Raw genomic sequence first — 24,275 nt, forward strand, 5'->3', positions numbered from 1 at the left:
TCAGGATATGCATGTACGCATCCTCAAGATCCACCACGCTGAGCCAATCGCCCATCTGCAAGGAGGATCGTATCTGGCTGGGCGTGATCATCTTTAATTTCTCTTGGGGTAGGAAAAGATTGAACTGGGAAAGGTCTAGGATGGTGCGCAGGCCAGCCTGGTTGGGTTTGGGCACCATAAAACAGCCGGGAGTAGAAGCCCTCCCCTCGCTCCCCCAGGGGAACAGGTTCCACAGCTCTGAGGTCCAGAAGTTTCTGAACTTCGGCTTTGATGGAGGGCGAGCCCGACAGCTGAAAAGGAGGGTTGAGGGGTGGGGCAGGGGGTAGGGGTAAGCGGAAGCCCACCCGAGCGACTGATGAGACCCAGCTGTCTTCTGTGATGGTCTGCCACGCCTCCCAATGAGACGCAATGCGTCCTCCCACCGGGGTCTCGTGCGAGCGCGGAAAACCCTCATTTAGTAGGTTTATCGGTGGCGTTGCCACCTTAACCTGAGGAGGAGGCTGAGGAGCGGGAGAAAAACCGCGTTCTTTGCTGCTTACGTCGGTTGTTCCCCGCAGGGGTATCCACTCTGCAAGATTTTCTGTCGAGGAAGCCCCTAAAGCCAGAGGAAGGTCGGCTTTGCAACAACGGTCTCTGGGTTTTGAAAGGAGTCTTAACAAGAACCGACAAGGAGTTAGCTGTCTGAGTGCTATCCTTCGTCTTGGTGAGCTCTACATCTGTTGTAGAATGAAAGAGCTCCTTCACCATCAAAAGCAAGGTCCAACACCTTGTCCTGCACTTCTTTTGAGAATTTAGTTGCATGCAACCACGCCTTCCTGAGCTATCAACCCCCAGCACAAGGCCCTGAGCCGAGGTGTCTACGTGATGAGCCGCAGCCTCCAGGAGATCCTGGGCCAAGACCCTGGCGTCGGCTAGACCCCCTTTAAAGTCTTCCAGCTTCTCAACCGGGATGAACTCCTCAAACTCCGACAGACCTTTCCACATCTGCATATTAGCCCCCGCTAACACCAGTTCGGTGTTGCCCTGCCTGAGCTGCAAGGCCGAGTTGGCAAAGATTTTCCTCCGAAGGGAGTCAAGGAGTTTGTCCTCCATTCCCAGAACCTGAGTAGCCGTCGTGGAAGAGGATGCTGCAGGCCTGGATTGTCACTGTGGAGGAAGGGGGCGGACAAGACGACAGGGCCACCTCTTCCGAAGAATGCAGCCTGTATCTCGCGTCAATTTTCTTATTGACAAAAAGTCCAGTGTGGCTTTTCCCAGACTCAGCGGACCTCGGCCAGAACGTCCTTCTACAAGAACAGGCCGGTACGCTCCGGAGAAGACAGGGTGAACGCCCCAGAAAGCACGCCCTCTTGCAGAGCGGGTGCCTCGGGCACTCGAACATCTAAGAAGCACATGTTCAGTACCCGGTCATGAAAAGCTGTAATAGATCGGGGCAGGTCCTCGTTGTCCTGATCGCCCTGTGCTTCATCCGACAGGTCAGGATCCTGCTGAACCGTGTCAGGCGCTGCCTTGTCCGCAGGGGACAACGGGGGCAAAGGCGGAAGGGTCAGGGGAGGCACCGTAGGCAAGGGAGGCGCCGGCGGAACCACCAGAGGAACGGGTGGAGCCGGAGGCGCAGGTGGACATATCTCCCTAAAAGCCCTTTGAAATATTCCCTCATGGGGTCAGTACGCATTAATGTTTGAAATGTACCGAAAAAAGCCTCCTCCGGGGACTGCCTCGGAACCTGAGGAGACTTCTCACGAGGTGGACAAATCCAGGGACGGGAAGGGTGCCACACACGGCCCTCCACCGACATATCCACATAAATCAAAGGTGCCAACACCGCAGGCAACGAAACAGTGTACGGAAGAGGCATCCGGGCGTTCCAATCGTAAACTGGCCGATAAGGATGCGCACAAGGGACTATGTTCACCCAAGGAACCAAGCCCTACACCTGAGGTCGATGGCGTAGCTGTAGGGGTAGCACCTAAAATGGCTGCCGCGGTCGTGGGGGGGGAACAGGCGCCATTTTGTCATCGCCTGAGGGGAACTGTGGCACGTGAGGAAGTGAGGCAGGGGTCCCCGTCGATCGATCAGGGGTCTTAACTTTAGCCTTAACATAAGGAACCTCAGCAGAGCTGGTACTATGAGGCCTGGAATGTTTCTGCGACATGCCAAATCAGCCTTCCCAGGAAGGACCTCAGCACTGCCGGTAAAAGAAGAGCTTTCCTTCTTTGCCCCCTCAACAGATCTGGTATCGCCGCAAGAGTGGGAACGGTGAGCAACAGCCTTCACCGGTAAGGCCTTGTCAGGCCTCTCAGAAATGTTAACTTTAGCCTCTGAAAGAGGGACCTCGGACCCACGTCCGGTGACAGCCTTTTCCACGCGGGCCTCGAACATCTGTTCGGTAACAGCAACCCCCACCAAGGCCTCAGGGCGCACCCCGGTCTTATTTTTGAGGGAAGCCGACAGAGAGGCCTCAGAGCGAGCTCCGGTATCCCACGATTCAGTAGAACTAGGTCTACAAACAGCCCCCACAGGAGGGGTCTCGGAGCGTGCTCCGGTATCCACAGGCCCCCTACGGAGACCCTCGGAGAAAACTCTGGTACAATTATTAGGCCCAACAGGCACCTCAGGGTGAACCCCGGTGACAGAGCGATCAACGCCCCCTCCCGGTCCGAGAGGAACCTGGAAAGGTATCCCCAGCCGGGGTGTTCTCAAAAGTAAAGAACTTACCGGGCGTTTTTTCTTCTCGTCGATGAAGGCCTGAAAATGTGGAGGAGGAGTTTGTCGGAACACCTCCTCCCACCGCTCCAACCGACGCTGAAGTGCCCGAACCGAAAGGGAGTTGCAGTAAAAACAGGAATCCCAACGGTGATCCAGACCCAAACACTCTAAACAGAGAGGAGGGGGATCCGCCCTCGCGAAACGACAGTGACACGATGAACAATCTGGAAAGTCTAGTTTGAACGACAGACTAGTACAGGATCACTAGCGAGAGCCAGAGAGGAAAAAAGGGAAGAAAATCTTCCGAGGATGCAAGTGCGTCCGGTCCCGAACAAGCGGAGAAAAGGACTGATGGGTGATGCGGAGCCTAGGTGTGCGGGGTTACGGCCGCGTGCCGGGCCCCGCGCAGAAAGAGAGGAAGGACACATTTTTGGAAAAAATGTTTTGGATGCTTTTTACAAAAGTGCTCCGGTCCCGTGCCACAGGACGGATAGATGTCCCATAAGTATGGAGGAAAGGGGACGGGATGTAGGAGGAAATGGCACTGGTTCAAAAGAAATACAGTGAACTCACTGTGTGGAGGCAAATTGCAAAGTGTCATACTAATTCCACAGAGCCAATCACCCATCTACAGTACATAATGTAATGACAAAAATAATAAACTTGCTGCCAAAATCCAGATTTGTAATCCCTCTCCAGGAAAAACAAGCCATTGTCTAGAGACAACGGCTAAGGCTTTCCATTACGCAGAACACAGTAAAATCTCATAGCTTGTCTTAAGAGGGACCACCCCCCTATTGACAGTTCAAATGTTCCTGCAACACCTGTGCTGATACGTGGAAGGAAAAAAACAGGAGAAAGAGTAAATCAGGAGACGAAAAGAAAAGCAATGAAAACGACCAATGGATCATGAGACACTGTGAAACAATGATGTAAAGTTTGGTTCCCAATGCAGCGGGATAAAGCTTGTGACTTTGGCAACTCAATTCAATTTCTAAATCAATTTTACTTGTTTGAATTTGAAGTGGTCACCCTGGAAGAAAACAAGATACCTCTAGACTTACTCCAAAAGTTTAATTGGCTTAAGATCTTTACTGTCTTGAGCTCATGACAAATTGTTGAGAGCCTTAGGATGTCTAAACTATCACAAAATTGTAACCTTAATTTTGAGGTCTGTGCAAAGACCTGTTTGAGAGAACAGAGAAAGACTTGGTTTTCACAGCACCAGTTTTACAGTGGTTGCAAAACATCTGCCACAGAGGAAAAGTTACTTTCAATCAGATATCCAAAACCTTCTTTTGAACATTGTGCGAAAGCTAGCTTGATCTAAGCCATTCTCTCCAGTAAGGTGCCTAATGGCTTTCCGCTGGCAACTGTTCCCACTTAATCAAAGGGCAGCAACAAGAAACGATGACAGTTAGCCTCCAACAGCCACAAATAAGCGTTTGCCAGTCAATGTGAAGTAGGGAGCATACAAGGCCCTGGCACAGAACCTGTGTGGGAGCACTTGCATTATAAACTCTGAAGGTGCTGCACAGCTAAATGACTCTTCCATTTTTGTGAAGGGAAACTGATGTGCCATATAAAGTATTGAGCCCAGTAAGCTTACAGCAAAGGCAGTCAAAACCTGGTCCGACATAAAAGGCCTGTATCCAAATCTGGTTTGCCTGGCAAAATTCAAATGTGCCTGCTAGAAAAAACATTTCTTTTGTAGCTTTCCTTCCATTAATTTCAATGGAGCCACCAACAAGTGTGGATGTTTTGGTGTCTTGGATGTTTTTGGGGTGAGGACCTTCAGCTTCACTCACCTACTCATGTTTGGGGGACACTGGTCAAATGCTGAGTGCATGGAGGACTTTTTCTTCAATTTGATTTTCCGGTGTTTTTGATTTGTAACAGAAGCAAACTTAAGTTGTTTATTCGAGGGACACCTTGTGTGCCTTTCTTTTCACATGGCAACATTTGTATCATCTTTTTGGTGTGCCTATGACAGGCTACTGGCAGCGAACATTATACAACATTTTCCGGTGAACCATATTTTTTTACCTAACACCAAAAGGAATGGCTCTTCATGGATTAACGCCCTGTCCTTTGGCCACCTTGCCTGTTGGTAGTCTTCCTGCCCTTTATGGTGGGAAAAATCCAAATAAGGTTATATTCTTTGGTGGGATACTAGTTCAAGACTCTCGGTCAGTGCTGTGCGACACTGAAAATAACTCATACTGAGAATGGGACTGTATGGTCCAAATCCACCTTTCTCCTAGTGGATGTCTGTTCCTGGGCCGATGTGGGGTAACCGACTGGCCATGATTAGAACACAATTATCTGTTTGAATATTACTGATCCTTCCCATTAGTGGGCTCTGGCAGCATGCAGATGGAATTTTGGATATAAACTAGTCTGGAGCAATTCTGGGCCATGTACGTTTGTCACCTAGGTTTAGTTTAGTTGAAGTACTTTAACAAATCAGGGTGACATCTGGAATGATCTTTCAGACCAGGATGAAAGAGAGGGCAGTTAGGTGTAATCCTAGTTCTCCGTTATTAATAGCTGTCGCAAACAATAAGCATGTTAAGCAAAGAAAAAGATACACTAAGACATTAAGGGCACTTCAGCAAGCATTGTCATTTGCGTGTTATTAACATTTCACTTTTTACTTAAATATAGATGAAGGGGTTTTGTATCCCCTTGTTCTCCCCCCTCACCAACCCGATCAACAATGGTAAACAGAAGAACAAGTTACTCTTACCTGGTAACGTTCTTTCGATGGGATGGTCCGACGACGTATTGCATATCTATGACAGGTAATGTCCACAGCTGTGCCGCTTCGGAAAATTGTCTGCGCCGATGCGCCATCCCCAAGGACCTCCTCCGGCGGCCGACGTCACCCGATGTGATAGGTAGGACGCACGACGCCCGTAGCCTCAGTTGTAGTTTTTCCCCCCAGAACGTGTGACGCCAGTTTTCTGCCAGTCAGACACACAATGCCGTGCGGAACGCAAGCTGCAATCGCATAAGAAATTCTGCAGCAGGGAAGGTAGGGAGGGAGCGATATGAATACGTCGTCGGACCATCCCATCGAAAGAACGTTACCAGGTAAGAGTAACCCCTTCTTCGAGGGGATTGGGTTCTCTGAAGTATTCCATATCTATGACAGACTGCCAAAGCAGTACCAAGCGAGGAGGAGGGAAAAGAATTTAGAACACAAATTTAGCATGCCCAATCAAATTGCGGAATAAAGGACTGCCTTGCCAAAGGCCAGATCCTGCCCTCGAATGGAATCGAGGGAGTAGTGACGTACAAAAGTATGTACCGAAGCCCAGGTGGCTGCATCACAGATGTGACGAATAGGAACACACCTCTGCAGGGCAGTAGACGCAGCCACACCCCTGGTAGAATGGGCCCGCAAGCCAGCCGCAGGGTCCTTATCCGCCAAGCGGTAACACTCGGAGATAGCTAAAATAATCCAAAGAGACAAAGCCTGTTTCATCACAGCTTATAATCCAACGAGACAAAGCCTGTTTCATCACAGCTTGTCCCAAACGCTTTCCAGCGTAACCAATGAAAAGTTGATCGTCCACTCTGACCCGGGACATGCGCGAAATATAAAAGCTCAACGCTCTCCTAGGATCAAGCCTATGGAGCCTCTCCTCTTCCTTACCAGTATGTGGAGGAGGATAGAATGCCGGAAGAACCACCTTCTGGCTCAAATGAAATTCCGAAACCACCTTCGGAAGAAAGGAAGGACGAACTCGAAGGACAACCCTGTCCTTATGAAACACAGTGAAGGGTGGCTTAACTGAAAGTGCCTATAACTCACTCACTCTGCGAGCGTAAGTAACCGCAACCAAAAACACAGTTTTAAGAGTTAACATTCTCAAAGGGCAAGAATGCAAAGACTCAAACGGAGCACCCATAAGAAACTTAAGAACAAGGTTCAAATCCCAACCGGGCACCAGAAAAGGTGACCGAGGGCACACATGAGTGAGCCCTTTCAAAAACAGAGAAATTAAAGGAATCTTAAAATAGGAACATTCTTCAGATGAGCGCTTAAATATGGACAGCGCCGCCAGGTAACCTTTAATGGTACCCACTTGCAAGCCCCTGTGGGCCAAGGAAAGCAAAAACAGACAGAACCATGGGAATGACACACTCAAAAGGATCCACATTCTTAACTCTGCACCAGTCGCAGAACTTACGGCAACGGTACAGAGACTTTGTTGCCGGCCGTCTGGCCGAGAGCAACACCTCCAACAAGTCTTCAGGGAGGTCCAAATCCTTATACCTCAACCTTTCAGAAGCCAAGCGTGAAGGTTGAGGGATCTAACCTCTGGATGGAGATCCTGACCCCCCCCCCCTCCCGTGAGAGGAGATCGTCTCGGTAGGGAAGACGACGTGGAGGGCAGATGGACAAGTCTAGAAGGTCCGGGTACCACGTCCTCCGGGCCCACGCCAGAGCAATGAGGATCATCCGGGAAGCGAACCTCCGTAACCTCCGCAGCACTTGTGGAATGACGGGGACTGGAGGAAACGCGTACAGCAGTGGGAATGACCACTCCACCACGAACGCGTCTCCTAAGGCTCCTTTTGGAGGAAATTCCCGCGAGCAAAACCTTTTGAACTTCCGGTTGACACTGGAGGCGAAGAGATCCACTTGAGGGGTCCCCCAAAGGGCGAAGATCTCCAGGAGAATCTCCTGAGCCAGCTCCCACTCGTGAGAGATCGAGCTCTGCCTGCTCAGAGCGTCCGCCGTCTCGTTGACTTCTCCGGCCAGATGAACAGCCGAGATCGAAACTTCCTGCTGGATGGCCCAGAATTCGAGCTGCATCGCCTCCCTGCTCAGCGGAAGTGACCCTGCCCTTCCCCCTTTTTGTTGAGGTAGTGCATGGCCACCGTGTTGTCCGTTAGAATCAGGACACTCTTTCCACGCAGTCGGCAGAAAAGCCTTCAGGGCTAGCCTGACGGCCCTCAGCTCCAACAGATTGATATGGAGTCTGGACTCCGACGGAGACCAATGACCGCTGACTGTCAACTCGTTGGCAGGAGCTCCCCATCCCTTGAGGGATGCGTCCGTCACGATCGTCACCTCAGGCCAGGGCAGCCAAAATGGGGCCACCTACATCAGATTGCCCTCGACGGCCCACCACAGAAGGTCCCGGGCCACCGAGGGCAGCACCTGAACAGGATCCGACAGCCTGCCGGAGGACTGAGACCACTGGAGCTTGAGTGCCCAATGCAAAGATCTCATCCGCAGACGAGCCTCTGGCACCAGAAGAATGCAGGATGCCATGAGGCCGAGCAGTCTCAAGAACTCGGACGCTGGGAGATCCTGGGCAAACTGAAACTTGTGCACCATCTGCTGAATGTGAAGAGCCCTCACCTGAGGAGGAAAACACTGCCCCAGGGACGTGTCGAGCACTGCTCCGATGTACTGGAGCCGCTGCGTTGGTGTCAAATGGGACTTCTTTAAATTGAGGGAGAAGCCCAGCCTGTGAAGGGAGTGGCAGGAGACGGACAGATGATCCAGGACTTGCTCGGCAGAGCTCCCCCTGATCAACCAATCGTCCAGGTGGGGGTAAACGTGAATTCCCCTTTCCTGAGATGCGCTGCCACCACCACCAAGAGCTTAGTGAAAACCCTCGGGCGGAGGGCAATCCGAACGGCAGGACCCGAAACTGAAAGTGCGAGTCGCCAACCGCGAACCTCAGGTGCTTCTTGTGCTTGGGATGGATCAGCACATGGAAGTAAGCATCCTTGAGGTCGAGAGACACCAACCAGTCCTGAAGTTGAAGGGCCTGGAGGACTTGAGAAAGAGTCACCATCTTGAACATGTCCTTCCTGAGGAGTTGGTTCAAACCGCGCAAGTCCATGATGGGTCTCAATCCCCCGTCTTTCTTTGAAATAAAAAATTAAAGGGAATACCATCCCTTGTTCCTCTCCGCTACAGGCACCAGTTCTATGGCGCCTTTCTCCAGCAGGGCTTGAATTTCCTGCGCAAGGAGCGGATCCGGACACTTCAAAGAGAGGTTCCCTGGTGGATTGTCGTGAGGCCTGTACCGAAAAGGAAGACAGTAGCCGTGGGTTATGATCTCCAGAACCCACACATCCGAAGTAATGGCTTGCCACTCTACAAGATGCTGCGCCAGCCTTCCCCCAACCGGCGAACCATGGGACCTGGCCTCATGACTGAGTGGTAGCGGCTGCGGCGTTGCCTGAGGGTAAAGAGGCAACTGCCCAAGCGGCCTTGGCACCTCGAGTACCTTTTTTTCCACCTCTGGCACTCTTACGATGGCCTCTTTGACTGCTAGCTCCCCTCGCTTTACTGAAGGACGAGTAATAGCGAAAGGAACCTCCCCTCCATTGCTGTCCCCTAGGATAAAAAGGCGGAGGTTGGTGAACTGCAGCGCCCAACGACTTTGCTGCAGCTTTGGAGGTCTGCAACCTCTCAAGGCTCTCGTCAGCCTTGAGTGGGGTGCCTAGACAAGTAGCAGGGGTCTCTACTGGCTGGATGGTATTTTCGCGACAAAGACTTGCCCACTGCCGGGAGACTCTCCGGAGCAGTCCAAGCCACCGCCACCCTTCTCTGCAGAGCCATATGAAAAGGCAAAACCGGGTCAGTGGGGGGACCGAGATCAAGGATGTCCGTGAGATCATCCTGAACGAACTCCCCTGGGGGAGCTGACCAACCCAAGTACTCGGTGACCCGAGACATAAGGCGCTGATATGAAGAATCGGCATGAGTGCCAGGCTCCGGCCTACAAAACTCCACCTCCGGAGAGGTGTCCAGTCCACTGGCATCATGCAGCGACTGCCGCAGATCATCAAACTGGCTATGGCCCGAGATAAGGTCATCTGGAACCGTAACCGGAACCAAGCCCCCATCAGAGCCTTCATCACCCTCTGAAATGTACTCCAGGTGGGCAGAGGAAGACCTCTGTGGACCAAAGCAGTGCCTGACCTTAGCCATAGCCTTTCTAGGGGCAAACCCCGTGCCACGGGGCCCCTCCGACACCACCGCCTCGAAAGGTGTTGAGGGCGGCGAACGAGTCGGCGTCGACAGAAAAGGCGTTGACGTCGAGCGAATCAGCGTCGACGTCAGCTGCAGCGCCACCAGCATCGGTGGCGTCCACACAGGCCTCGAAGCCGGAGCTCCGAGCGTGTCTCTCGACGACCTAGGTGCCGACGGCGTCGACAACCCCCTCGGAGGCGGAGCCTCGAGAGAAATCGTCGACGACCTCGGCGCCACAGGCGTCGACGTCTTCTTCGAAGACGGCACAGGATCACGCGGTCTCAAGCGCGTCGAGGACCGGGACCTAGAACGAGAACGGCTACCCTGGTCCAAGCGGGACCTCTCCTGCGAGCCGTGCCGACCACCCGAGCCCGAAGACGTACGGGCGGTGTCTCTCCACCGGTGCCGACAGACCCCACTCGGAGGCGCGGACGGACCGGTGCCCTGCGATTCAAGAATCGCCAACATCATCTTCCCGAAGGAAGCCCATTCCTCCGGTGTCGCTTGCATGGTGGGATAAGCGACCCGCCGACGGGCGGAGTCCTCGGAAGAGGACGGGGAAGGCGAACGATGCCGGCACTTCCGGGAATGCCTCGAAGAGGCAGAGGAGTGGCGAGACGGACTCCTGGAAGGAGACCCACCTGACCTCTGACGACGCAGAAAGTCGCCTCTCGAATCATCCGTCGAAAGCCCCGCAGACCTCGACTTCCTGGGCTTAGACACCCTACCTACTGACAACTTCTTCTTGCGCTCCCGCAAGGCCTTGGCCGTGAGCGAATGGCAGTCGACAGTCATCCGTGTCGTGGGCCTCCCCGAGGCACCAGAGGCAGGCGTCATGCAAGTCCGTTACTGTCATCTTGGACCCACAGTCCCCGCATTTCTTGAAGCCCGGACGCAGGGTTGACGAGGTAGACATCGTTCACGAACAGCTTTACACAAAAACCAAACAGGTTCAAAGAACCGAGAAGAATACAACAAACTCCAAAGAGTCGAGGCGTACCGAGATTCACAAAGTGAAAACGTTCGCGGAAAAAACGGAACTGAGGCTACGGGCGTTGTGCGTCCTACTCATCACATCGGGTGATGTCGGCCGTCGGAGGAGGTCCTCGGGTACGGCGCATCGACGTAGGATGCAGAAAATTTTCCAAAGCAGCACAGCTGTGGACATTACCTGTAATAGATCTGGAATACGTCGGAGGACCCCAATCCCCTCGAATTGCAAATATTCTACTTTTACTTCCCCATGACTGTATTTTCATTTATATCTTTAAACACTGATTAAAACCGTAAGCGCATACCCCAAAACCATGCAGTTGTGAAATCAGGGAGTTGGGGGGGGGGGGGAGCGAATACAAGAGAAATCAACAAATCACCTCATTTATTACACAGATTCCTAGAGAGACCTGGTTTATTCAGACTTATACTCCAACGTTTCTGTACAAAATCAAGGATCTTTCTCCTGCGCTGCTTTGCCCTCTGGACAACACAAGAAAAGCTTTCTCCAACCTGGGTTCTCTGAAACAGTAAAGGCGCGTGGGAATAATTATTTTGTGGAAGAGTTTTTGTGCTTGCAGCCGAAATGAGGGCTCTTTTCTATTGGCATTTCTGTTCTGGGTGCATTGGACATTGGGTCTGGAGTTACATCCCTAACCTCTATGGGATAGCCACCTATCCCTAAAGACCCAACTGACATAGATCACACCCATTTTACAGGGTGTAGACTGCAGAAAAGCCCCATCAAAACTCAGTCAATTTTATTAACTTTAATTTGGACCAACATTCGCCTCTTGGGAAAATAAAATGCATTTTTATATACTTTCAAGTGGATACTGCTTATTTCAAATTAATAATGTATTCCTCCAACTAATTCCCTTGATTTACCCCCCCCCCATTAAGATATGTACACTATCCCCTTTGCAAAAGAAACTGTTATTCACCATAGTGACTACTGTACTCCTAGTCTATAGTCCCCTTTCCTCTAAATTGAAGGAGTTCATCCCACATGGACGGGACCGGAGCATGTTTTGCAGCACAAAACTAACTTCACTAACAAATTGGAAACATGCAAGGGCATGCCTGCCCATGCTTAGTACTCCCACCGTCATTGCCAGTCAGTCCTTTGTCCGCTCGAAAGCTACACAGCAAAAAATGTACGGGGAGACTGCGGGTGGATTGAATGGGGAAAATGGGATTATAGACAGAGCACAGTAGTCACTACGGGGAGTAACTTGTATACTCCTGCATCCTGTCCCCTTCCCTCCATAAAGATAGATTGTATAGCATGAAAACTTCAGGGTGGACAAGAATCACTAACGATTAGCAAACAGATTCTGCAGGACTGTCTGCCTCAAGCAAGCATCGGCTCTGATGCTATTACCTAGACAATCGTACCTGTAGAAGGTGAAGTCAGTGGACTAAGTGGCAATCTTACCTTCCACATCCCAGGAAAAATGGTGCTGGAAATCAACCAGCCGTGGCTTGAGCGTGGATGGTGCAAGTCCCCTGGGAAACACTTTTGAAGGCGATAACAATGGACTGTACCTGAAACCAGCCAGCTGGCTGTCGTGGCCTTGGAAGTGTGTGCACTAGTGCGCTGTATCCAAAAAGTAACAAACAGGGGATCTCACTTTCTGAACCTTTTCGTTCTGTTAATGTATAATGTAAGCATCCTCCCGAAATCAAAGGATGAAGAACCGTGTCTGCATGAGATTGAGGATGGGAAAAAAGTTGGAAAGAACCACCTCTAAATTTATGTGGAAAGACGACACCACCTTATTAATTAAAACTGGATGGGTTCTTCGAACCACCTTGTAGTTGTGAAAGACAGTATATGGCTCAGAAGCAAAAAAGGCCTGCCTCTCGCTCACCCTCCCCTCAAAGAGCTACTAAAATGTCTCCTTTCGCGAAAAACAACTCTGTAGAGGGCAATGGCTCAAAAGTTTTATCATTCAGGGAAGCCAAGACATTGTAAAGGCACCATATTGGGTGAGGCCTTTTAACAGGAGTGTAAAACCTCATCCCTTCCAAATGACCATGAACGACAGTTTGAAGAGGAAAGAGCCCGTTTGAGTGCTATGGTACGGCCCAATAACCGCCAGGTAGGAGCATCAGGATTCCAAAGAGGTGCAATGATGTTGAACATAAAGGACAAAGTCATTCAGATAGCAGGGTTGATCCAGTTGTCCAGGGACCTGTGAGAACATGAACCAGTTGCAACTGTGAATGCCTTTCAAGCCTCCTGAACAACTCCAGCAGAAATACCTGGATGTCCTATGGTAAGCTGCTCGGGAACCATGCAGCTAAGTTGAGCAATCAAGGGAGGGGCAGAGAACCATGCCCCTTTGCTGATGAGAGATAATGGGGAGCAGGAAGGGGAACTGGGCCTTCCAGGCAGGCCTTCATGAGGTCAGAGGACTAGAAGTGAGCTGGCCATTGCATCTTTACCCAGTGAGTGGATTTTTTTGCTCTTGGCGAACTTCACAAGAAATAAGTTAAGGTATTACAGGAAATGCATAGCGGGGCATGGAGTCCCAATAAATCGGTAGCACATTGCCCAAGGAATTCAGGAATCTCCCATTCATGGTTCGAGTAATTAAGTCTGCTTAAAAGATCGGCTTTCGTGTTGACAACCCCCAGGAGATAGACTGCCTTGAGAGACATACCTTGTTAGATGGCCCACTCCCAGATCGACACCTGCCATGTGGCGCAGGGACAGAGATGTGCCCTAACCCCCTGCTTATTCAAGTAGGACAAAGAATTAGAAATGTCCTTCTGAATGAGGATCCACTTAGCTTGGAGTACTGGCTTGAAAGATCATTCTAAAAGATTGATGTTAAGGAGCTGTCGCATGGACCATAGTTCGTGCACCACAAGAACGTTCAAGGTCGTTCCCCATGCACGATGAATCTCTGACAACGCATTAGTTTAGGTAAAAGTTCCTGAAAGATGCAACAATGTGTCTCGTTTTCAGCGAGCATCTTCAACACAGCACGCACGCTGCGATCAGGCCAAATAGCCTTTGGAAACCACAGGCCGATATGATATGTCTCATCTGAAAACGAGCGAGTGATATGTCCCTGCTCAGAGGAGAAAAATACTGTCAGCCTGAGAGTCCTATACAAACACAGACACATAGGCCTCCAAATTCACACCACAGGGAATTTCTCAAAGATGATGGAAAATCTGTGGTTGAATAGTTTGCCCACCAGACATTAAGCAGAGGCAAAGCTCCAGGGCAGATGGTGCACTCACCAGCCAATCGTCCAAGTGAAGCTATACATGGCCCCCCCACCCCCGAGCGGAAGGATGCAGGCTACTGCGTTCATCAGCTTGGTGAAATCTCTTAGGGTCGCACAGAGCCCCTTAAATGCAAGGAAACATTAAGGTATGCCTTACATCTGTACAAGTCAAGCAGTTTATTCTCCTTGTTCAGCAGCAAAGCTGATGAATGGAGGACACTAGAAACAGCTGGTTTCTAGCTGGTTTGGCTAAGAGAGAGGCTGTATGCAGCTTTTCCGAGGGGAGTGGCCTGTATCAAACGTCTAGACTTATGTTAGTAGGCTGCAAGGAGTGAGGTTTGCCACATTTTGAGTGCCTTGGCCAAGTCGTCCCTTTGAATATGTAACCCTAAGCAAGTAGATGTTCATAGGGTAAAAACCACAGAGATCTCCAGCTTCCTGGTGGGTTTCTTTCACAGCGGGAACTCGCATTCTATCATGAAAGGCCTTTGCAGAGTGTGGTAGGTTATCCTCGTTTTGCTCTAAGGGTCTATCCAGTAGAGGGTCATGAGGGCCATGAGGAGTAATATGCACCAGAGAGGTAAAAGACTGTCATAGTAGCTACTGTAACCTTAGGCAGTGCAATAAGAGAAGAGGCCTGCAGGAGCAATGAGCTCTCAGATGAGGCCCGTAAAGTTACCTGCCTTCAATTTGTATCAGAGTGTCTGGAACTTGCCAAAAAGAATATGCAAGGGCGGCTTGAGAGACAGGAGGATGCGGCAGATGTAGTGTTCCATAAACTAACTTGTGTAGAGCAGCAGGAGTTCATGATGCTGTTGCTGGTATCCAAGGAGGGTACCAGTGCAATGGGGTCCAAGAGGATAAGGGAGCAGAGGAGATAAGTTGTGTGCTAGTCACTTGTTTGCCAACCCAGGTGGGGGAAAGGAAGGTTGGTGGCAGGGGCACTTGAGAGAGCCCTATCCTCTGGAAATGGATTTTGCAACCAACTCACTTGGTGTTCACCTGACTGAGGATCTGGTATCTGAATCGTTGGGCCCTCCCCAGCCAAAGGCCTTGTCATGGGAATCTAGCACAATGAGTCCTTGGATGAGTACGAGCACTCCTTGCCATTTTGCACTGAAGAATAACTGCTTTCACCTACCGGCATGAAGATGCTTAACATAGGTCTCATTGGATTCTAAGGGCAGATCCGATTATCAGGAGCAATGGAGAGGTATGGAAGTACCCTCAGGTTCCCTTGGAACATAGCCTTGTGCTAGATACAGCAGCGCATTTGGCCTGCAGGCTGGTAGAAGCCTTCATGGTGTTAGTGCCACCCCAGAAGGTCTCAGAGGATTCGAAGTACCACCCCTCATGCTGCAGTCCCAAGAAAGGGGTCAGTGTGCTTCTTAACAACAACAAGAATCACCCAACAGGTACTTCTACCGGCTTAGCCTTTGAAGGAAATCACGCGCAAACCTAAAGCTACACAGTGCATGCAAGCATCCCAATCGTGGTACGAGCCTGACAACTGAGGAAATGACTGTCCAAAGCTGGGAGGATTCTGACACAGTAGGAACACCTACTAAATCCTAAATGATCACCGGCATACTACGGTAGTGAGTGATCAGGGAATCCGAGTTAATCTCAATAAAAAGACAAAAAACATGTTGGGGAAGCTGCACGACAAACAAATATGCTGCCTGGTGCAAGGCATACAGTACTGTAGAGCAGTTAAAAGGACCGACTGGCAAGGCCGGTGGGAGGAATCTGCATGGGCGGGCATGACCAGGCACAACACCCTTGTGTGCTTCCAATTTTAAGGAGAAGTTAGTTGTGCAGAGCAAAACAAAAGGCTCCGTTCCTGTCCTTATGGGATGGACCGTCATCAATATGGACGAAAAGGGACGTGATGTAGGAGTGATATTTAACTTTAAAAGAGTAGGCAGGCTTAGTTCTCAATCCTCTTCCACCCCCTCCCAGTTAACTCAGACACGATTCCCCTGTGTGTACTTTTCAAACTAGGTTTTAAGTTTTTATATTTTATTTGCAACATATTTAAGTTCACACCATACACAGGAAACTACACCTTTATAGGAGTCTTACTTTCAGTACTCCTTACCAAGCAAACATTGTATCACTATAAGCTACACATGCATAAATAAGATCGATAACTCACGCTGTTGATTTCTTTTGTCACTTGCATTCTTCAATGGTAGGCACACAGGACAATCATGTCTTGTGCAATTCTTCCAGTGCGAGATGATTTGTCGTGATGAGGCGCAGTGGGCAACTGTGATAAAATGCATTTATTAATAAGGGAAACGATCCGCTTTCACATAATCCAATTACTGTCAAGCTTATGAGTTAACTTTGGTTAAAGGATATTCTATGAGGACAAACTGTGCAAGTCAAATTAGAGGAGCATCTTCTAGAGTCTATATTTCATGAATTTTGTGTGTGGACGCATGGTAGAAAATGCAGGATAAAACTTAAATGTAGTGTCCCTCACGCCATTATGAACTATAGTAACTGAGCACAGCAGGATCACCTCAATTGATATGCAATAGTGTTCATAACCCTCCTAGCCCACTCTGCTGCCATCTATTCGGGAGTACAGTAAGCTCTCGGCTTTCACCAAGTCTAAAGTGGATGTTGTGACTAGCAGGATTGCAACCGGCAGCTCTCCAGAAATGTTAGACTAAGACGCTCCCATGATCCCTCGCAATTGACTTTGCCAACTAGGGCTGATGCAAGTTATAGTCCAAAACATTTGGAGAGACAAAAGGTTGTTTGACTCCTGGTCTAGGAAGAGATTTGTGTAACACATTACAAATGTTACAATAGCCTGGGTAGAAGGCACTTACCGGGCTAATACATTGTATGGCATGGGAGCAGGCATCTGTTGAGCTCAAGGCAAATCAGATTTGTGCCTCGCTCCCTTATCTATACCACCATTTGCCCATTGTTTCATGTTTATTACAGACCTCCATCACATACAGAATCCCATTTGGGTTGCAATTACATTACACTTCAGTCTTGGGGGCTTTAGTATATTCATGGACAATACACATTGGGTGTGCTTCCCGAAGATCTCTTGGGCACCATTGTTTTCAGAGGGCTTATCCGATTGGCCAACCATGTAACTCATGAGAGTGGGGATTCCTCAACCTCCAATTTTAACAAGTACCAGCCAATTTACCTTTCTTGGACCAACCCTTTTCAGAGTCTGAGGCTAGTCTCAAAAAGAAGAATATTCTTGGACAAAATCTGTTTTTTCAATTCCCAATTAATGGGGATGACCGGGCCATGAAAAGTAGAAAATCTTTGCTTGTCCACGGGCAAGGCCAACACCCCGGAGTGAATCCATACATTGCACTTTTATACTTTAGTATGCTTGCGTGTAAGAACTTAAAATACAAAGAAACTGTAAACATGCATCATAAAATAGTTGATGTTGGTTTAGTTCTAGCTTTGTATTCTGAAACAGTACAACTGAAAGTCTACTTGGATTTAGCATGGCCCTAAATTTAGAGTCATCCTAAAAAACTATTTACTACGGAATAATTTCTCATAACAAAAGATAATTCAGAAAGAGAATTGCACAATCAATAGTAACTTATTGATATAGAAAAATAGTTTTCTTTACATGAATACCTCGATGTGGTGCAAGTATGAGCAACAAAAAGATTGCGGAGGCACTGCGGCGCGGCAGCGAATGTGGTCGTGAGCCACTATCTCTGCCGGGGCCGCCAGTATCCTGTGGACAAAATATTGTTTCCTGCTGGAATCCCACATTAGAAAAAGTGTCGGAGCAGAACGTCTCTGTTACACAGTGGGCAGTTTATGCTGCTACGTTGTTCGGGAGTCCCGCAAAGACCGGGAGAGTAGGAGACCGGGTCAGGTGACATTCTGCAGCAGTTACCGGAGCAGGAGCTGCGTGGACCCCTGAAGCCCGGGGGTAGGCTGGTGCTACGACGACTGAGACATAAAAAGTGCAGCACGGCACCAACGTGGACTTACTCCTACGCTGAGGACAGCACAGTGATGGTAGGCAGCGCCTCGCTGGGCCCCCAGCACAGACTGGAAACACACGGTGTGCCAGCCTGCGGCGGTGACTGAGGACTGAAGAGCTTCTGCAGGAACGGATACTGAGACCTGCGAGACCTGGCACACAAGACCATGACTGGTAGACGGAAGGGCCCATATATTGGAGGGTACAGGGGGCCAATCAACTCACTGGCTGAGTGGACAGCAGTGGTGGAGGGGCACACTGCAAGAGTCTGTGGCTAGGCAGCAGCTGTGCTCTCGTGGCGAGTGGGGTGGGTGCTGTGCCCTGCTATAGCGTAATGACAGTCTGAGTGTTAGCCACCCCATCCCACATTGGAAATCTGGGGAGCCGTGAACACTTGCAAGGGGATCTCGCCGGGGCAGCTTAGCCTATACGCCTCATCTGCTGGGGGTGTGCAGGGGCACGACGGGTGCTGCTGGCTCCTGCAATCAAGGATATCCTTAGAGCCCGCTATAGGGACCACTGGGGGCACACAGACTAGGGGCATAGAACAAGATGCAGCTGGGAGAATTAAAGGCCTGTGTACGACCGGCAGTTGAGAAGCGCTGAGAACAATTACACAAAGTAGGCAGCAAACCGGGCTCTCCCGATGGTGAATAATACTGCAGGGCACTCTCTATCGACTGCTTCACCTACGAACATTAATGCTGGCACTATGCTTCATTTGTTGGGGGTCTGTGGGGGCAGGACAGGTCCCGCAAGCTCCGGCAATCAAGGTGTTGGGGAGAATTCTCTGTTTAGGCAGAATTTCCTAACCTAGTGAGTCCCCCCAGCAGCTTTGCTGGATTTTTGGGGTTTATTTTTTTCTCCTGCAAGAGTGAGACTCTTTTACCTTCACTCTTGGGCATGATTTGAGTGTGTTTCTTTGAATCTAGATGTGTTTAATGGGCTATGGGGTCTTTTACCCCATAGGGCTTCATGTGTTTTTGTGATGTGTGTTACACAGCACCCTCAGTGCAGTGACACAGGGGTGTAATAGTGACCCCCCAGTATAGACTTCATACCCTGGGACGGACTACCGTCTCCCAGAGCATGTAAAGTCACCATTGACTTTACTAGTCTTAAATTCTGAACAGAACCAGTACAAACCATCATATTGTGGACGTACTGGCTGGGCAATTCGATTGCCCCAGGGTCTGTTAGTCGAGGGGGCACGTCTCCGTCCCCCCTGATCGGGTTTTGGCTGGTGGCAGTGGATACTACTTTTTATATTCAACCGCGAATATTTTCCTATGGGATTTCCCATTGTTTTAGGCTACTACCTTTAATTATTTACGGTAGCCTCGAACATGCCGCCGGTTTATTTAATTAATATTAATTCTCCAGTTGGTATTTTTTTGCCAAAACTTGATTCTAAAATGGCGTTTGTGTTCTCTTCTGTGACTCCAACCCAAGTCGAGCCCTTTGTTCCACTTTTTTGCGGGCTTCTCCACAGAAGCCCTCCAAAGTGGTGCCACTGTGTCTGGGGTACTTAGGAGGGGTGGAGGGGAATTTAGGCACCCTGGACTGAGTTGCCTATGCAACTCAAGTCGCACTCCGTCCTGATTGGCCCAAGTAGTGAGCCGGCCAGCTCACCACTTAGCATGTTTGAGTGACAGCTAGGCTGAGTGAATGGGGGTTTGCTGCATAAAAGCAGGGCTTTGGGGACTGGAACTTCAGAAGTCGCCACAGGACCTAAGAATCCGAGGAGGGAGAAGCTGAGCCGACCTGCCACGACACCACCACCGGTAGAGCCCTGCTGGACTGCCTCACCACTTTCCCCAACGACAGAGGAGATCTCCCGCCGGAGAGTCTTCTTCCTTTGACTGGTGGGGATAACCAGTTTCACCGTCTTTTCGCTTTCTCGACGTATCTCGTGGCCGCCTTGCCTGTGCCAAGCACCCCGGCAACCGGGATACCACGTTTTACCCAGACCGTGAGACAAAGGTACCACCTTTAACCGGAAAACTCTGCGGCTGGTTTCTGCCCTGGTAGTGCAACGACCTTCATCTTTCCTCCAAGTCGAGATCTTCTCTTCCCCTGGACGACGACGCAACTTGCACCCACTACCAGGAACAACTGCCACCGCTGGAGGATCCTTCCCACTTAAGGTACCGTGTACCGCCTGGCTTCCCTTGCTACCGACTGTACGGGGTAGATTTAGCCCCCGGCTTTCGAACCTGGGACACCTTGGCTAAACTTTTCTAAGCCTTTCACAACGCTTTTCTGAACCCTCTGCAAGACTTTCTAAGCCTAGTGTAACTGTGTGATCTTGGGCGCATTTGTGCTCTGCTCTCTCTAAGAGTGGGCCCAGCCTTTGGACTTTGGCTCACCAGTGACTTTTTGCTCTCTGCCTTGTTAACAGTGTTCTGGAATCGTAGAGTGGTGTACCTTTTCATATTCTGTCTTCCCCCTCCCCCCCCTTTTCACAAACTTATTAGAGTGCAATCTAGTTAAGCGCTCACCTCTGTATGAAAATAAGTGGTGTTTTACTGTGATTTTCTAATAGGGAAAAAGGGGTGTATATATCATAATAGTAACTGTGTTTAGAATATTTTACAATAAGAGTGCTGGAGTGTTTCAACTGTGTGTTTTTAAATAAATAATTATATACTTTGATACCAAAGCTCTGGTCGGTGTTTGCTTGTATTATTGTATCCGAGTGCCTATTGAGTATACTTTGCATACTGCCTAACTCTCTTGAGGGAAGTCTGACTGCTCAGCCACAGCTACCAGGTAAACCTGGGTGGTACAGACTGCTACCAAGTGGGTTTACTGCCAACACCTGTAGTCTTAAATCTTTTGCAGTGTTCCCTAAGGGAACTGCACAGGTTTCTGGCTAACACAAGGACATCCACGGATCCCATTATAGGCGTGTCCAGGGGGCACACGGGCAGAAGCATAGAGCAAGATGCAGCTGGGGCAATTAAAGGCCTATGTTCCGACTGGCAGTTAAGAAGCGCCCAGAACAATTCCACACTGGACTGGCAGTGCACCCAAGAGGGAGGAATCCCTCCACAGGGTTCCCCATACCAACAGAGGAAACAGGCAAAGGGAAGTGCTATTAGACACCAAGTTTGAAATATCACACAGCCGCCAAAACACCTCACTGGCACGGATGGGGCAGAGGACCCGGAAGTAACGACTGTCTGTGGCCGCACACTCCTTTCACTGGCCCCTACCTGCTGTATCTGAGCGGTCGTGTGCACCACAATTCGTCGCCGTGCAACTGGGGTCGGGCACGCAAACTCCAGTGAAGGACAAAGCCAGGGCTTCAACTTTGAATCGATCAGTAAACAGTGAGCAGCCCACCGCCCTCAGTGGCCACCCCACACCAGCAATGCCTGGCGCATGAGGAGAGATGCAGGCAGCACAGATCTTTTTCACTGACATTATGAGAGACACATGGTAGTCTAGATCCTCCAAAGAAAAAAATGTATGGCCTATTTATGGAGGGGTTCTTCCTCTGGCAAGATCTTTGGAAGCTTGCATCAAGAGAAGCAAAACAGCACATCTCAGACTCTGAAGATACGCTCAAGCGCATGGAGAAGTGGCTGGCAGCAGACTCTCAGATATTCGCACAACTGGAGAGTAGGGCCGAGGACAGTGAGGGGAGTCAGGGCTAAACAAACTTCACATCTTAGGCGTGCCAGAGAGAGAGCTCTTCCTACAATGCTGGCTGACGGATCTCATTGCCCAGAAGAAAATCTACAACTTCTTTTCTATTGAGCGAGCTCAGAATCCCTATGGGCCAGCCCGTTCCTTGTGCTGCTCCTCGCACTATTATTGCCAGACAATTGAATTACCGGGATTGAGATGCTCCGTTATAGATGGGAGGGCCACTGGTACCATGACCTACAATGGCCATCAGATTGGGTTTTTCCCGGATGATACCAGAGGTCCAAAAGGCACGTCAGTCCTTCGACTCGGCAAATAAGAAATTGGCCTCGCTGGGTATCAAATTTTCCTTGTTCTTTCCTGCAAAATAGAAGATATATCACAAGGGTGAGGTCCAGCTCTTCAACAGCCCCAGGGAGGCAAGAACCCGGCTGGAAACTCGGATACTGTTAATACCAGGACTCCAGGTGCCCAATGGAGGGGGGGTGTGGGGGGGTGGCGACCATGGCCGGAGCCGGGGTCATCCCTGGTTCTATTTGACACAATAGCCTCAGAAACACCCTGCTGCCACGGTAGCCGCTCTGCAGGCATAGGCTGAAACGCTGCCAGGCCAGTGGGGACCTATACAAACCAACTTCCTTGAGCAGGATCCAATTCTTGGGTGGTCTCTGGTGGGGGGTATGGGGCTGTATGTACTGCTGCAGTGGGTACCCTGAACAGGGTTGCAATGGTTTTTCTGTGTACGTTTGATGTGGTGTTTGGGCGACATGTGCTTCTGGTTGGGGAGAAAGTACAGGGAGGGGTTTAGGGGTGGTTCCAGTTGTTGCTCCATTTGGTTTGTTGCCTTTCTTGGGTCATCTTGGTATGGGGCAGAGCCCTGGGGAAGAAAATGCCAAGGGGAGTTTGAGGGAGTGGGCGGGTGGTAGTTTGCCTCACAGTATCCTGGGCAAAATTCTATGTGGGTGATGGCTCATGAAGGGGTGGTTTCGGTCCTGACTTGGAATGTAAATGGGTTGTGCTCCAGCATCAAACGCAGGCTTGCGCTCCAACTCATTAACAGATGAAGGGAAAAGGAAAGCCATCAAAGCAAGCAACCTAATAGAACATCTAACTCACAAAACCATCCACAACCAAACTGGACAAGGCAGACCTAGACGGAAAAACAGAGCTGCTACATAAATGGATCGCTGATACAATCAACAGCATCTCACCGGAAAAGTAATTCACCCCTAGAGCAATGGCAAAACAGTTCATCCCACTACTCAGCATTATGAAAAAGAAGACCAAGAAGCTGGAACTAGAATGGAGAAAAGAATATGAACCACTAGGAAAACAAAGACTCTGCTGGTAACAGACAGGGAACATTAACCAATACAGGCAACACAAGGGACCGCATGGCACCTGACCCGGTAGATGGGGGGCCCCCCAACAAGAAAAACTCAGGGAGGGACCCAAATCCCATTACTTAACCATCTATAGCCTGTGGGTGGGGGGGAGCCCACCTCAACCAATCATGCCAGCGGGAGGCCAACTCAACCAATCATGCCCGAGGGGGAGGCCATCTCAACCAATCATGCCCGAGGGGGAGGCCAACTCAACCAATCATGCCCGAGGGGGAGGCCAACTCAACCAATCATGCCCGGGGGGGGGAGGCCAACTCAACCAATCATGCCCGGGGGGGGGGGCCAACTCAACCAATCATGCCCGGGGGGGAGGCCAACTCAACCAATCATGCCCGGGGGGAGGCCACCTCAACCAATCATGCCCACATACCGCTAGAATCTACAGGGGAAAGATACCAACCTGAAGCGCCCGTCGACTAGACTACCACATTATATCCAACAAAGGACGGTCAGTCCAAAGCAAAAAGGTAGAATTTTTTCTTATTTTTTTCAAAACCCACTAACCCGACTCTAAAACCGTAATTTTTTTCTGCATACACTTCAGCAACGCAAACAACCACAGATCTGCACGGCTATCCGCATGCACTACACCACACTGCAACAACATACAAACAACCATTCACAACAGCACATGGGAATTGGACCGACGCGTAAATCGCACCCAAGCTCAGCTAACGGTGCAAACCAAACTGAAGCTGCCACCAGGACATCACAACTCTCAATTTACCTATTCCTGCTATAGCCTACTAACCGCCTCCCACCCCCGCCCCCTTCACACACTCCTTTTCAGATCCATAAGAGTGCCAAGAGACGACTCCGGTGGTGATAGTGCGCCGTACAAGTACCCTTTAACATTAACATTTGGCTGGAGGATGAGATAAGTCATATGGATTCTCTGGATCTTCAAGCACTATCTATTTGGACTGGAGAACATGAAGTGCTGTGCTTGTATAACATCTATAACAGGCCAACAACACTCTTCTCCGGGAGCATATAAATTCCAATAATTGTCAATTTCCTAAAAATAATCATATTGTTTTGGTTGGGGGACTTCAATCTTCAGAATTAACCTCTTAAGGAGTTGGTGGAACTTTGGGATGATCAAGATCAGGCATGGGAAATCCCATCCCCGATAGCCACTTGTCCCTTGAGAACACACCATTTGGCCGTAGAAATAAAATAAATGAATTCATATTTCGGTTCCTGCAAGAATAATCAAAAATACATTTCTGAATAAGCCAGGCTGGTACAACCCTGCATGTCATTCG

General features: G+C 49.9%; 1 protein-coding gene across 3 annotated transcripts in view; it reads right to left on the bottom strand.

Moving 5' to 3' along the window:
• Nucleotides 1–24,275, bottom strand: part of CREBBP (CREB binding protein) — a 2,841,012-nt gene that overhangs the window by 2,312,184 nt on the left and 504,553 nt on the right. For all 3 annotated transcript variants that reach the window (XM_069646824.1, XM_069646825.1, XM_069646823.1), the window contains exon 5: nucleotides 16,115–16,228. In XM_069646824.1, coding sequence (XP_069502925.1) covers nucleotides 16,115–16,228 — 114 coding nt within the window. The remainder of the gene's footprint in view (nucleotides 1–16,114; nucleotides 16,229–24,275) is intronic.

Source organism: Ambystoma mexicanum, chromosome 2q (genome assembly GCF_040938575.1).
Source record: "Ambystoma mexicanum isolate Mex_15411 chromosome 2q, UKY_AmexF1_1, whole genome shotgun sequence".
Classification (NCBI taxonomy): Eukaryota; Metazoa; Chordata; class Amphibia; order Caudata; family Ambystomatidae; genus Ambystoma; species Ambystoma mexicanum.